The 15152-nt window shown below is 36.5% G+C and overlaps 9 protein-coding genes and 1 pseudogene across 10 annotated transcripts, besides 1 other annotated feature; 6 read left to right on the top strand and 4 right to left on the bottom strand.

Moving 5' to 3' along the window:
* Positions 1-5463: part of a mobile genetic element that runs on past the window's edge.
* On the bottom strand, positions 83-424 carry TVAGG3_0472550 (uncharacterized protein; the record flags this gene model as incomplete). The annotated part of the gene is made up of 1 exon (XM_051235553.1): positions 83-424. The coding sequence occupies one exon, from the start codon at positions 422-424 to the stop codon at positions 83-85; it is 342 nt and encodes a 113-aa protein (XP_051093377.1).
* Positions 824-1189, top strand: TVAGG3_0472540 (uncharacterized protein; the record flags this gene model as incomplete). The annotated part of the gene is made up of 1 exon (XM_051235552.1): positions 824-1189. The coding sequence occupies one exon, from the start codon at positions 824-826 to the stop codon at positions 1187-1189; it is 366 nt and encodes a 121-aa protein (XP_051093376.1).
* TVAGG3_0472530 (uncharacterized protein) lies at positions 1304-1954 on the bottom strand (the record flags this gene model as incomplete). The annotated part of the gene is made up of 1 exon (XM_051235551.1): positions 1304-1954. The coding sequence occupies one exon, from the start codon at positions 1952-1954 to the stop codon at positions 1304-1306; it is 651 nt and encodes a 216-aa protein (XP_051093375.1).
* Positions 5464-5915: 452 nt separating the features above from the next.
* Positions 5916-6759, top strand: TVAGG3_0472510 (annotated as a pseudogene). The gene has a single exon. A coding segment is annotated over exon 1 (844 nt).
* A 4-nt stretch (positions 6760-6763) lies between these two features.
* On the bottom strand, positions 6764-7006 carry TVAGG3_0472500 (serine threonine-protein phosphatase family; the record flags this gene model as incomplete). The annotated part of the gene is made up of 1 exon (XM_051235550.1): positions 6764-7006. The coding sequence occupies one exon, from the start codon at positions 7004-7006 to the stop codon at positions 6764-6766; it is 243 nt and encodes an 80-aa protein (XP_051093374.1).
* Positions 7007-7079: 73 nt separating this feature from the next.
* On the bottom strand, positions 7080-7387 carry TVAGG3_0472490 (uncharacterized protein; the record flags this gene model as incomplete). Its single annotated transcript, XM_051235549.1, has 1 exon — positions 7080-7387. A coding segment is annotated over one exon (308 nt), but the record flags the coding sequence as incomplete, so codon positions are not given.
* A 3889-nt stretch (positions 7388-11276) lies between these two features.
* On the top strand, positions 11277-11866 carry TVAGG3_0472480 (protein of unknown function, DUF4106 family; the record flags this gene model as incomplete). The annotated part of the gene is made up of 1 exon (XM_051235548.1): positions 11277-11866. A coding segment is annotated over one exon (590 nt), but the record flags the coding sequence as incomplete, so codon positions are not given.
* A 688-nt stretch (positions 11867-12554) lies between these two features.
* Positions 12555-12764, top strand: TVAGG3_0472470 (protein of unknown function, DUF4106 family; the record flags this gene model as incomplete). The annotated part of the gene is made up of 1 exon (XM_051235547.1): positions 12555-12764. The coding sequence occupies one exon, from the start codon at positions 12555-12557 to the stop codon at positions 12762-12764; it is 210 nt and encodes a 69-aa protein (XP_051093371.1).
* A 2-nt stretch (positions 12765-12766) lies between these two features.
* Positions 12767-13596, top strand: TVAGG3_0472460 (protein of unknown function, DUF4106 family; the record flags this gene model as incomplete). Its single annotated transcript, XM_051235546.1, has 1 exon — positions 12767-13596. A coding segment is annotated over one exon (830 nt), but the record flags the coding sequence as incomplete, so codon positions are not given.
* A 1075-nt stretch (positions 13597-14671) lies between these two features.
* TVAGG3_0472450 (uncharacterized protein) lies at positions 14672-15128 on the top strand (the record flags this gene model as incomplete). The annotated part of the gene is made up of 1 exon (XM_051235545.1): positions 14672-15128. A coding segment is annotated over one exon (457 nt), but the record flags the coding sequence as incomplete, so codon positions are not given.
* Between the last annotated feature and the right edge of the window lie 24 nt (positions 15129-15152).

The raw sequence follows: 15152 nt of genomic DNA, 5'->3' as shown, positions 1-15152 counted from the left end.
AACATTTACGAAGAAGTCATGAAAATTCATGAGGTTAGAAAACGTGTTAGAAAACATGTTAGATCTAACCTTCTACCCTAAATTATATTTTTTGGTCCGGGAACAACTTTCTCTCAATAGGGGCTGTAGCGTACTCTTTGCGTAAGCGGTTCAGACCTTCTTCGAACTCTTGGTCTCTCTTCGATTTGGATTGAGATTGAGATTGTTGGGGTGGAGCTTGCTGGAACATCCAAGGGTTGGGGAAGTAAGGCATAGGCAGAGGAGGGTAGTTCGGGAAGCCTTGTGGTGGGTAGTAACCTTGAGGTGGAAATTGGTAGTAATTTGGTGGAGGTACTTGCTGGAACTGAGCTTGCTGAGGAGACTGTTGTGGTTCTTTAGGTTCCTCTGGTTTGGGAATGGACTGGGTTGGTGGGACGTCGGACATTGTCTTGAAACAGTACAAATATTGTTCTGAAACAGTGCAAGTATTGTTCTGAAACAGTACAAGTATTGTCTTGAAACAATACAAGTATTGTCTTGAAACAGTACAAGTATTGTTCTGAAGCAGTACAAGTATTGTTCTGAAACAGTACAAGTATTGTTCTGAAACAGTCCAAGTATTGTTCTGAAACAGTACAAGTATTGTTCTGAAACAGAAAATTTTTCTCACAAATTGAGAGCTTTTACGGGAAATTTGTTCTGAAAAAGTTCAAGTCTTGTTCTGAAAAAGTACAAGTATTGTTCTGAAACAGTACAAGTATTGTTCTGAAAAAGTACAAGACTAGTTCTGAAACAGTACAAGTATTGTTCTGAAAAAGTACAAGACTAGTTCTGAAACAGAACAATGGACAACATCGAGCCATTAGATGAGGCAATTTACCTTATAGAGATAAATGAAGTTGTTAAGCAGTACTTGGGCAAGGACAAAGCCAACAAGTCCCTCGGCTTCTGGTTGTCTGGAAGGGCTGTCTTGAATCTCGAGACTTCGACCGAAATTCCAATTCAAATACCAGACGGGACAGCCTACGACGACATAAAGCAAGCAAAGAAGGAAGCCATTATAAAGTTCTTTGCCAAGCGTCCTTGGATACTACTTCCAAACAGAGAGAGTCCAATTCCACGAATTATACAAATTCTCAGAGCACTGTTCCACTTCTCGGGTCAACCATTCTACATAACCTGTGAAGGCGACATCCAACCAGTTCAGTAAACCTTAACGTTTAACTGCACTTTTTTATGTTTTTTGTGAAAGTGTCAAAAATAAATTGTTTTCATGAGTTTTCTACGATATTAGAAAAAATGTTATTTTCTAATATCTTCACATTCAATACTTTTTCAGCACTTTTCCGTAGTTATATATGAAAGACAATTCGAGATAAAAGTCATAGTACAATGGAATAATATGTTGCACACCATTTGTTGTGAACCAAACTTGAAAGTCAGAGAAACTGTTACTAGGTGGTTCGTAGAATTTAGAAGCAAAGTCATAAAAGTCCTTACCAATACATAGAAAACTATTGTTGCTTGAACTGAAACTTGCATGACACATAACATTTTGAGGGTCAAACACGTTTCTATAAACTGTCAAATCTGCTGGTGGAAGTATAAATTGAAATGGACCATCTGGTGGTAATGGTTCGTTCTGGTTTAGTAACCGAAGAAATTGTGCCCAAGAACGTTTGTCTACTTTCCAAAATAAAAACTCTGTATCTCTTGGAGGGTTAATTTCAATCTTTTGAAATGAAACGGTGGAGTTCATCTTGTCATATTCTAGTTTCAGATAGTATGTTCCATTTAGTAAAGAGTCGTATTTTTCTTGAAATTCCCAATAATATTTGTTCATTTGAGTTTGAAAGTCATTTAGAGTTTTCTCAAGACTTTCGTCTGAACGAACTGTAAAGATTCTCATTTCGTCAAATTTGTCTATTAGACCATCAGAACCTTTATACTGCCCATGAAAATATACTGCGAACATAAATGCGTTAGTTCTATTTGAAAACAAAACTCTTCTAAATCCTATTGCCTTTGCATCTGAAGGACTTTGAAGCCAACGAATTGGATAGTCAAACCTGTATACTCGGGATGAAATTTCTTCATCTGAAATAGTCCTACCAGCATTTGTAAAGATATAGTCTAACGGTTTTGTATCTGCTACTTTTGTTCTTTGTTTTTCAACCTGAAGCATTTAATATATGTAAAAATATATTGTTTTAAAATGGTATGCCATTTCATATTTCTCATCTAACAAACAAGTTTCCCAACTCTGCTTTTATTCTAGCAGACTCTGCTTTTATTCTAGCAGATTTTCTATCCATTCTATATGGGGGCATTTTTATAAAATAAAAAAATATTTTTTTCTTTACTTAACATAACCGCCTGCTGCCATAAGTCTTTGACGCCAACCCATACCAGCTAATGAAGGTTGACTTGGTTTAGTTTCCAAACTAAACTTTGGTTTTGGTTTATCTTCAGTTTTGGTTTTTCTTCTTCTATCGGTTTTTCGTCACTATTTCGGTTTCTCTGACTTTACTTCACTTGCAGAGAACAGTTGTGTCGTCAACATCTTCCATAAATATCATATGCCATTTGTTTTTGTTTTCCTTTCAACTTTTTGTGTTTGTTGTAAAGTTTAGAATATTTCGACTCTAAGTCAATGAGATGTTCTATAATGAACTGTTGGTCAGTGAAGTAAACTTTTTCATCTGTTTGTCTCGAAAGCTCCTTCAGACTTCAAATATTTTATTTGTGAGAGTCTGTTTCTTTTTTGAGATACTTGCCGTTCCATTTTTATGAAAAGTGACTTTGTAGTTAGGGTTTTGTATTTCCAGACCTGGCACTTTCTATTATTGAATTTTTCTCTCTTCATCTGTAAGTTCTTTGACAGGTTTTGACAATGGTTCTGAACTTTTTGTTTGTGGTGTCAAATCTACCGTTTCAACTTCTTCGGTCATTTCATCTCAGTAAAAAATTTTAGTTTGGTTTGTTTTCAACTGGTTGTTGTTGTTTTTTAAGTCGGTCTAAAACTTCCTGAGGTAATAGGAAGAACTTGACAAACCGTTGTGTAACTGCTGGAAGCCGACAAATCCATCTTGAACCCATTTGCTCAATGCTGTATTGTTCATTTCATCTCAGTAAAAAACTTTACATTCCCCACGTTTGAGGCGGTTGAGGTTGGTTATTGTTTACCCATTGTTGTGCATGGTTATATCCTCTGTTAAAGAATCTTTCACCTTGGTCCATATAGTGTCCTGCCTTGGTTATAGTAGTCATTTGCTTTGTTATAATAGTTTTCCTGCTTGTCTTCCTACATTGTCCATCCATCCTTGAACTTTCCTCTTGTTTCAGGATTTGGAATAAGATTTGTTGCATCTCGTGCTACATCCCAACCTTTCTGTACAGTTTGTATAATAGGTTGTGCTTTCTCTTTAAGTATACCTAATGTACTCAAAATCTTCCTTCCAACTCCAAAATACACCTCTGGCTATTGTTCTGCGGGCAAAAATCTGGATGCAACTCCTGCTAATGCGCCAAATAACCCATTTCTTATGGGTTAAAAAATGACGAATCCAAACAAGGACCCTATGTTTCTAAAGCGACAAAGAAAGCACTCATGATAAAAATCTTTAGTTCACACCAAATGCTTGGTTTATGGATATCTTGGAAAATTCCGAGAGTTAGAACAGATGGACCACCATACTGGCTAATATTTGTCGGTCAAACACAAGATACTGTGAAGCCATACCATTATGGTCCAAAAAATATTTTAGATGTGAAAACTGCTTTGACAATATTCGTTGACAAATACCATCCAACAAAACTGACATCTGACTGTGAAAGTTCTTTCAAATCAGATGATGTAAAAAACTATCTGCGTTCAAAAAATGTAAACCAATATTTCATTGTCGACCAAAACCATTCTGCTCTTGGTGTCATTGACGGTTGTATAAAAATGTTAAGAGACTTAAACAACCACAAGGTGGTGAAGCAAATGAAAGTCATATGACGACAAATATAGACACTTCTCCATGGCAAAGATGAGACAAGTTTTAAATATTTACAAATAGCCGTAAACAAAAAGGTTTGGGAAACCACTCCCCCGAAGAAATGAAAAAACAACCTGACTTAGAGAAGACTATATATTTATTTAATATTTAGTCAAAAGAGACAAAACAGAAAGAATCCTGGGCTTCAAACTTCAGAAAGGTGACAAAGTAAAAATAGAAATACCTAAACGCGACCCATGAAAATACTATTGACTATGACAACAATGGGAAACCCGACAGGTACTCACATTCGTGTTCGTAAAAATAGAAGAAAGTATACAAGAAGAATATTATGAAGTTTTAGGCAAACATGGCAAAATGTACACACTGCAAAGCAGAAGTAAAACTACTATTGTCAGACCTCGTTCAAACTTGTCAAAGTTCAAGGTGGTATACTTTCAAAGACAGTTCCTAACAAATATAAGACAACTCCTGACGAATATGCTAAAGAAGTTGAAAATGACGACTAAGCATTTCTATACCATGCGTAAACTGTCATGTAAGGTGGCATGTAGTCTTTACTTTGTCCCGTTGTTTGCGTATATCCTGAAACGCGATGTGTATGGTTTCCTCCTCCCTCAGTGTTACTCCAGTAACAATTTATAGCAAACTTAACGTTGTCTTTAACATCATATCCTTTACCTTTTATCATTGCTGACCAATCCCAATATCTATGCTTATGCCAACCTGCTTGAGATGTACTTAAATCTATGTAGTGACTATGTGCAGGTAAAGTTTCACCTGAAATCGTTTACTTCCACCTGTTTCCTTTGAAGAGTTTGCACAATACACAAAAACCTGTCGACTATTTGAGTCCAAGTTCCAAAACCCAGAACTGTTCTGGATTTGTTGAGTTCATTGACGTATAAATAGAGCCTATAGGATATAAATGTTTGAAGTATTTCTGTCTTTAATGTTTTGAAGCTCTTTTTTGTCTGCTTTCTTGTCATATAAATCTTGAGCAGTGAATTTAATATTATTTCATCCTTCATGACATAAACATCTTTACATCTAATGTTTCTCATCGTCGTTATGTCGTCATCCGATGTTAAACTTGTGGAAAGTTAGGGAGGTTTACAATATAATGCATCCCACCAGTTACGTCAACCGTTCCTCAATACTTTCTATAGCAACAGTTGTAAAACTTGTATGTGTATGAGTCTTATTTGCTTTCTTCTCTAACTCATCGTTAACATAATTTTATCTGCTTTAAGGTCTAAACATCCTGAAAACCCATCCTGTATCGGCTTTAGTTTTTAAAATCTTCGATGTCCATTCATGGTACCAGTCAACCCTTTCTATAATTTCTTTAATCTTTTTCATCCACATATTCCTTATCTGCTTTCTTCTCTAACGCACTAGCCACACAATCCTTATCCGCTTTCTTTTCAAGGCTAACGTTTAAGTCTGTTATTTCAGATATAGAATGTGTATGAGTCTTTTTAGAATATTCGTTTTCAGCTCTTGTCACTTCACTTGACATTTTATTGTCAACATATGTTTTGTCTGCTAGTTCAGGATGAGTATGTTCTTTGTTGCATAAGCATTGTTAGCTCTTTCTTCTTCTTTTGCTATTGCATCGTCTACATATTCTTTGTCAGCTTTGTTGTCAACATCTGCTTTCAAAAGAAGTTCATTTATAGGTTTCTCGTTAAAGTTCCTTTTGTTGGATTTATACAGACAGTATTTCTTCTTCTTGTCTTGAAATAGAAACTCATCTGTCATTGGGTTTAATGTCAGTTTTAAGTTTCCTTCTTTCAATGACTCAGATATCTTAGAATAGTTTGAAAAGTTTGTTGTGTTCTTATTTAGAGCTTGCATAATGAGTTGTCGGTTGTGTTGTATTTCTCTCATGGAAGCAATATCTTTCGACATTTTTATTCTAGATAAAATATGCTTCAATAGAAAAAGAAAATTCAAGAGTTGCTACAACTAAACCATTAGATGAACTTTTTACTAATGTCGGTCAAAAGTTTGAGACAGAGACCGTAAAGCATGAAGGCTATCGTTTTGACTACCCATTAAGATGGCTAAGAGACCCATCTGTCACAAAAGCTATTGGCTTTCGTAGAATGAAGTTCATTTCAGAAGCCATACATGGTTCCCATTTACGGTCGGTTTTGAAGTTCGATACTATAACAAAGAAAAACGTATGTATGAGAAATTTGAACAGGGAAAACTTTTACAAGTTAGTTTGCTTGTAAACTTAGAAACAACTCTTCAAGCTTTTCAAGAAAAAATAAACGATATCTATATCGAATATGCAAAACAGTATAACATTGACGAGGGAGAATACCATCTCGATATTATTTATGACAGAAAAATGCAACTGTTAAAATCAATAGAATAGAAGACCTTGGAGAAAACGTTTATATTTCTACAAAATATAACAACTTGGCATGGTATAGATTTATGAGGATGTTAAATCAGCCTGCAGCATATCCAGTACACCCAGACTTTTATGAAGTCAAAACCCTAATGGAACATATGAAAATGTTTTCGACCAAGATGCTATTATTGTTCATGCTTCATTTTCTGGCGCCAAAACTCTTTCTTATGCTTGGCAAATGACTTTTACGAAAAACCTACAAAGTTATACGAACCACCAAGTGGAAGTATTTCAGACTTTCAAGTATGGTTTACTACAGATGGAAGAAAAAGAATAATTCCATTATACCATGCGTTTTACTTAGAACTTAGTTTCATATACAACTACTATCGAACGGTAAAAATATAATTTTTTAATACGGTTGAGGTGTTGGATTTGGTTGCCAACTAGACTGTGGTGCAGGTTCAGGCTGTTGTATAACAGGAGCTTGCTCTTCTGGTTCAGGGTCTTTAGGTATAATACCAACAAACTGACCTACCCTTTTACCAATATTTTTGACACCGTTCCAAATTCCTCTTCCTACGGTTTTTATTCCATTCCATATACCTCTTCCAACATTTCGAAAGAAGTTTCCTATCTTACTGAAGAAACCCATTTTACTATATGTAAAAATCTAATGTCCGCCTAGTCTCTTACGTTTCATGTTGAGTTCCATAGCATTCTTTAACTGGAGCTCATACATTCTGTTTCTCCTCTGGTAGAAAACATATTCTGGGTCAACTCCTGTGTTCGCGTCATCTGCATAAAGTTGTTTATATCCCACTTCAGGGTTTGTATAAAACTCTTTCCATCTCATATTTGCATACCATGGTGGCAAACCTAACGCAGCGTCATTTGACATGGCAGTTTGCATTTGTACATCTGTTGGCACTTGACCATAGTTTGCCATTGCAGTTTGTATTCTAACTTCATTTGGAATATTCTCTGGGTTTGGTTGTCCAGGTTGCTGTGCATTCGCTAAGTTCTGTGCGTCCATTTAATATTAGATAAAAATATCTCTTACGAGTACATATACTGAACATTTGCAGGCATTGGTTCATCTTCATATTCTCTATATCTTTCTGCCACGTCAAAGAAATAAATGACACAATGGAAAAAACCTAAAACAAGTAGTCCTATTTCAAACCACATTTACTTACTAATAAAATTTCTTTGTTATGACACTTTCTCCGGTTTATAGGACCTCTCTCATATTCTATCTTGTCATATATAAACTCATAGTCATGTATGTCCTCTAACCATTTCATGACACTTTCCAAACCACTTTTATCGGATGTAAAGTAAAAGCATGGATGGTTATGTATAACGTCTAAAGTTTCTAAAGAGTCTCTCAAAGTCCAGTCTACTTGGTATTGAAAATCCCATGTGTTATAGAACGGCGGGTCCACTATAAAGAAAACATTTTCCTTGTCTTTATATTTTTCATACAACTCTGTCCAATAACATCTCCCAAACTCTATACCCTCAATATATTTTTCTATGTCCTCTTTGAAAACATTTGTATAGTTAAGATATAAAACTTTTGACATAAGTGTTTCAATGTCATGAACTCTTATAGAACCACTATATAATAGTCTAGCAGATATACTATCCCAGTCTATATATTCTGCTTTTTTCAAAACCTCTCTCACAATATTTTTGTTATCTAATGGTATACGTTCCATCTTACCTATAGGTATCTTTTCTTTTAACTCTTTCAATATATTGTTTGTGTCTGGTATATGTTTGAGACGGTCCATATAGTTGTCGAAGTCATTGCATATAATCTTTGAGTCTGGGAATATTGTATGGCACAAATGGGATATATAGAAACTTCCACCGAACAAATCTACAAATGTTAGACCATTCGGTAGTTTCTTAAGTTCTCTCAATATAATATCTTTACATTTACTCTTATTTCCAAAGAACGGTAACGGAGGTTTTGTAAAATTCATTTATATATAATAATAAAAATGTTTTTCCTGAAAAGTGACAGAAAAGTGACAAAACATGAAAACATATATAATTTGTGAAAAGCGACACATTATATAATGTTTTCGACCCAGAAGAAGGCTTCTTCCCAGAAGCAATGGAGGAAGAAGAAGAGTCCTCCGAATTCACACCAGAAGACTAACAATTTTCCGAATAAAAACTTCATTTATACTAAACATCTTCGGGGCTAGAGGGCACGAAGTGCCTGGAAGCCCCACTACCTTTTTTTTTTTTTTAATATTCGTTGAACATTGAGTAATTTTGATAGATTCCAATCACTGAAAGATTTTGCAGATGTTTACCTTTATTCAAGCAATTGCATAGACTATTTCAACACAAGATAAATATAATACTAATCTTTAAAATAAATATTGAGACAGAAATTAAAAATTTTTATTTTGAAAATAAACTTGAAATCATATTCTTCGCGTCTGTCGCTCAAAATTCGAGCGAATTGAAAGGTTTATACGCGAAGCATATGATTTCAAGTTTAAATAAATTTTTAAGGGTACATTTACACCCGTCTGACTCTAATTCAAAATTCTGACAACTGTCGTGAAGGATAATTGGAAAATAACATTAAAGAGCAGAATTGAAGATTATGCCCTACGGGCGTGAATGCACCCTTAAAAAGTACTAAATTATTGTGTTGAAGACGATTAAACCGTTTTATAAAAACGGTTTAATATATTTTTGTGAAATTGCTAATCAACTTAAAGGAATTCAAAATTGTATACTATCTAAGGTTTTCTGACACCAATGAAACATTGATACTCTCCCCTGCTTCTCTTACTCTTCCTTTTTTTTTCAGAGGCCTCGGGAGGAAACTAGTCAGGAAGAGAAATAAGAAGTAGGAGAGCCCGAGGCCTCTGTAATAAAATTAAAATCTCAAAGTTCTCATAGCCCAGCACCGACGGGCGGTTGTAAATAGGTATTATTACAAATTTCTGAACTGAGCTATGTACTATGAGATGAATCTCCGACAGGCAGTTGCTAAGTAGAAATTTTATAAAATTAAAATATATAATACAACATTCGTCTACAATAGTCCAGTCCCGACGGGCGGATTGTTATCCAAATACAAGGAACACGTTATTCCTTGATTTGGATGTAAATTGTTGTTTTCGAAATGATTTTCATAAAATTTGAGCTGAACTATATGTAGTGAGATGTTGCTCCGACGGGCGGTTATGATTCTAATCTCTTATCTTATGCATCTGCTGAGAATATGAGTTATAATGATTAATAATAACGGAATTAACCGTCAGAAATATTATATTTATAAATTTTGTCTCTCTGTAATGCAGAAGTATATGGGCTGAAGTTTAATATAGTGTGCTTTTGAAAAGAGAATAAAGAATGAGAAAGTAATGATGTGTATTACGACCAGAAAGACCGGAAAGGGGATCCTTTCTCAAGGTTAGGGCCCCCTTCTAGTCTTTCTGGTGCCGGAAGGAGTGGCCTTTGCCAGTATTGCCATTCCTTCCGGAATCATCTTCGCATTTCGCAAATGTCGCGGCAAGTGCATTCTGGCACCACAGGTGCACTTGCCGCGACATATAATTGCGAGTGTCTGCTGCTCCGCCTCAGATTCGCAGCAGACACTCGCAATGCGAAACAAAGTTCGCCAGAAAGACCGGGAAGGGGGTCCTTTCTCAAGGTTAGGGCCCCCTTCTAGTCTTTCTAGAGTAGTAATTTAGATGTTTTTCCAGAATCTCAGCGAGAACCGTCCGTGATTTGGAAGATCTCCTGAAAACGGCAAATGTAGTCTGTAAGCGAGGCACTTGTCTTTGCTCAGGCCAGATCCTGTATCTGTAGGTCTTTCAGGGCCGGGATGAGCGGAGATCGCCAATGATGTGGATGATCTCCCTCAAACTCGACCCTGAGGATTAAATGTGCAGGCTCTGGCCTGAATAAGGGCCAGAGCTTCATACTGTAAGCTTACCAGGGCCGAATCAGAGAAGCATTTTGGAAAACCGGCCCTGGTGATTTAAAACGAAGCTCTGGCCTTTGCTGAGGCCAGATCCTGTGTCTGTAGGTCTTTCAGGGCCGAGACGAGAGGAGATCATCAATGATGTAGATGATCTCCCTCAAACTCGGCCCTGGGGATTTTATTTGAGGGATCTGGTCTCAGAAAAGGCCAGAGCTTCTTATGGACGCTCTCTCGGGACTGGGTTCCTCTCCGGCCGCCCCAAATCAGGGCGGTCTTAGAGGACCCCGGCCCCGAGGATGGTTAGCGAAGCTCTGGCTTTTCCTGAGGCCAGAGCTTGTGATTTTCATTCAGAGCCAAGTTCCTCTCGGATCGAGCCTAATGAGGACGATCGTCGAGGAACTGGGCTCTGAGGAGATAAATTGCGAAATCTGGCCTTCATCGAGGCCAGAGTTTTTAAGGGAATGTTTTGATGGGATGAGCCAATTATCAGTAAGCTCATCCCATCAAAACATTCGTAAGGATTGAAAATAAACTTGAAGATGTTGTTATTACGTTACTTAAAAAAGTAAACTATATAAAGTTCTTGAAGTAGAACCTTTTAAATAAGCTCAATTAAAAATCTTTATTAATACCTTTTCTCTTTTTTAAATAAATATATTCTGGTTCATTTTTCAGAATATGTTGAAAAAAAAAGGTAGTGGGGCTTCCAGGCACTTCGTGCCCTCTAGCCCCGAAGATGTTTAGTATAACTTTGTCCGGACAAGTAAGGGTCTATCGTCGCTACAGGAAAAGTTACGGGCGTTCCAAGGAAGTATACTTTGAGAAGCCTTTTTCCCCTTATAGAATGAGATAGGACGGTTATTTTACAAAACTGACAACACTTTGACCGAGTAGTTTTTTGTGCTGAACAAATAGTGTCATATAAACATCTGTCAAAAACCGCTTTTTAACTTCACTTAAAATGCCACGTAAGCTACGTAAGAATATACGTAAGAGGAAGGGAGCATTGAAACATCCAATAGTAAAACTGACACCACAACAACAGTTGCAACAACAAATTATGAATGACCCCACTATGTTGCAACAAATGTCAAGCAACCCTATGCTTTTAAACCGAGTTATTGGTGCACAGAGTGGAGGTTTAAGAGCGGCACTTTTAGCGAAAATGGCAGGCTATGGTGGAGCTGCAGACGGAACAGCTTATAACCCTCAAAGTCAAATGAATTTGAGTTCACTCAAAAATCAAATAACAGATGTCAAAAAGTCAAACATAGACATACAGAAACAAATAAGTGAAAACGAAAAGAAACTAGAATATGACAGACACACAAAGAAACTCAATGAGTTAAACGTAGAGAAAAAGAAGAAAGAAGAACAACTGAAAGAACTAAGTACAGAGGAATATGCGAAAAAAGTGTCAGAAAAAGCAGCAGAAGTAGCAAAAATGGAACAAGATGTTATAAATTTGAAAAACCATACTACTCAATATAAAGTACTGAAAGATGAAGAAATAAAACAAAAAGCCCTGAAGACATATATGGATAGCGATGAGTATAAAAAGAAGTTGAAGCAAATGTAAAGGCAGAAAAACTTTTACAGTTGCAAAACCAAACCGTACAGTATGAAAACTTAGCACAAGAAAGTAAAAATAACGACGCAGCCATGCAAAAGGCAATGAAAAGCGCAGAATATATAAAAGCTAATAATGACTGGTTAGATGCCCAAGCCAACGCCAAAGCAGCCCAACTTATAGGGTCAATAAGGACAAAAATACAAGCGGATGAAGACAGTTCAAATGAAGCTTTAATGAATGCTGACTTTAAGAACGCCTTCGAAGCTCTTCATAGTAAGGTGAAACTAGTGAACGACTTCTCATCTGGAAAGAAACTGAAGTCTGAAGGTTTCGACAACGAGTTAAGAGAAGTAGCACAAAATATGACGAAAATAACAGATGCAGCAACGAGACAGGCAGTTCAAAGTGCCTATGACGCCGTTAGAGCAACTGTTGTGGAAAGTCAAGAAAAAGAGTTACAACAGACCAAAACAGACCTAGTAAATGCTTTCTTAAGAACGAAAAGTCAGGTAGGACATTATGCTGCAGATGGAACATATGTGCCAGCTGGTGGAACTTATATACCAGCTGGTGGAACTTATATACTAGCTAGTGGAACTTATATACCACCAAACCCTCCAAGAGAAGCACCTGCACCAGGACTACCTAAAACATTTACATCGTCACATGGACACAGACACAGGCATGCACCAAAACCAACACAACAACCAACAGTTCAAAATCCAGCACAACAACCAACAGTTCAAAACACTGCACCACAACCAACAGTTCAAAACACTGCACCACAACCAACAGTTCAAAACACTGCACAGCAACAACCACAAACAGAGCAAGGACATAAAAGAAGTAGAGAACAAGGAAACCAAGAATTCTTAAAAATGCTTAAGGAAAATTATGGTTACCCAGATACTCTTGACTTTAGTGACAGATATAAAGAAGCTATTAGAAAGTTCAAGGAAGGAAATACTGACCCGAACCTATTTAGCTTTATGGTTCAGCACCAAATGGGATATAATTTCAAACCTGGAAAATACAAGCTCGCTAAGGGATATGATTTAATAGCATATCATCCAAATGACATGAATGAATTTACTCCGAGATATTTGGTGTCAGAGATAAATGATAATTCAACTATCTTCATGAAACGCGTAAAAAATAGAGACGGAACGAAAGAAGAAAGGGTTATGAATGCGGATGGCTTAAATAGGGAACTTGTTAAAAACGGTCCCGGAATATATGAAATGCCAGCAGATGAGGTACAAGAAACTCCACAGGAAGAAGTTCAGATACAACCAGACATGGAAGAAATAGTTCAGCAACAACAGCTAGAAGAGCCTGAAGGAAACGAACAAGTCCCTCCTTTGGAAACTAACTTCACAGAACTAGATGAAGATTTGGAACAGCCGAAAAATCTTGACCCTCAACAAGAGTATGCGGAGAATATGGAATCTTTCCAAGAGTCTAAGAAAAATTCGGCTGACATAGTAGAAGAATATCGAAAAATGTTCGCCGACATACAAAAGACTCCAACATCAGATGAAAATATTCAGCATAGAATGGAAGTACTGAAAGAAAATGTACGCAAATACAACAATCCTTTTTACTTACGACCATATAACGTTCAATCTTTGGCTGAACTCGGTGAAAATAAAAGGTTAAATTTCAACAAAACATATAGAAATGAAACATTGTTTAAAGTTCATTCAGAACCTAACCAATATGGAAACAAACCTACTTTTGTTTCTGCAGACTATGGAACTACAATGAGATGGGGTCATAAAGCTAATCCGGATAGTGGTTCATAAACTTACAACCACAATTCCAAGAAGTTGTAGACGCAATGGAAGTGAATGGTGAACCAGATATAGCTGGTATTTTCAGCGCGGCTTTAATGCCATTGAAAGATATGAAAGATGCAGATATTTTGGACCAGTATGAAATGAACATGGCTGATGGAAATATAACACCTGACGTTCTAGAACATTTATCTCAAAGAACTACACAGAACCATAGAGATGGTATATTTGGTGAAGAGTTTAGAAAGAAAGTTAGGGAGAGAGAAGGAAGAGAACCTATTGTACATGACCTTGCAAACGAAAGTTTGCAAAATGTCATAAAAACTTACTTTGCAGACAATGAACCGAGAATGGATGAATATTTAAGAAAACTCAAATGGACAGTACAAATGAAATGTTAGTATTGAAAAACATGTTCCTTGACAAGATAAAACCAACTACAGAAATAAATGACGCAAGCCTGAAACATTGGGTAAAAGCTTTCCCATTCACAAAAGATATTATTGGTAACATGGAAAGAAAACCAGAATGGCTACAAAAACATATATTTGGAAACGAGCATATTCCATATGGACAAGCTATATTTGAAGAGCTTGAACCGGAAACTCAGGAAAGAGTCATGCAAACAATACGCGAAGACTCAAATACAAACTATGACAAAATCTTTCTAGGATATAGGTTACCTGAGATGGGCGACCAGAGCCCAAAGGCAAAAAGGACATGGGAAATTTACAACATACTAGGTGAACATGAGGCAAAGATGCAACAACTTGAAGCAGAGGGCAAGTTACCAAAAGCGACACCAAAGAAGAAGAGAAGAGTAGAACAAAGTGAAAGTAGTGAAGAAGTAACTTCATCTAGTGAAAGTAGTGGCAATGAAGGAAAAAGAAGAGTTAAAAACTCAGTCAGGAAGAAAGTGAAGCTTGGTACGAGTGGGTTCTATTATGACACATAAATCCAACTATTCTATATTTTTACCCATATGAAATGTACGCCGCTCAGAATATAACGCCAACAGTTTTGGATGCCATGAACGGAAATGTTTCCGAATGGTATAACGAATGCGACAATGCCATTAGAAGGTCAGAAATAGTTCCTGGAACTTACGAATATACAACTGCTGTTTCTTATGGAAACGTAGGTGAGTTTGGAGAAGGTTCTTCAACAACAGTAGATATTGCTTGCGACAGGTTTCATATTATTTCTATTGACAACTCATTCTTATACGTGGAACAAGACATTGAAATAAAACCTTCTGCCAAGTTGTCTGACAAGAAAGGTTGCAATGGAATTTTCTATGTCGGATACCAATATGCTCCAGAAGTTTTCATGGGATATAAGATATATTCTAACTCTGACTTAGTTCAAACAGTAACATGGGCAAACTATGAATGGTTCGCTTTGAGAAACTCAGTACAACCACAAGCTAGAGAACAAACAGACCAGTATGCAAATATTGAGAAAATAA

The sequence above is a fragment of the Trichomonas vaginalis genome, chromosome II, assembly GCF_026262505.1.
Source record: "Trichomonas vaginalis G3 chromosome II, whole genome shotgun sequence".
Taxonomy (NCBI): Eukaryota; Parabasalia; order Trichomonadida; family Trichomonadidae; genus Trichomonas; species Trichomonas vaginalis.
This window is presented reverse-complemented; position numbering and strand designations above follow the sequence as displayed.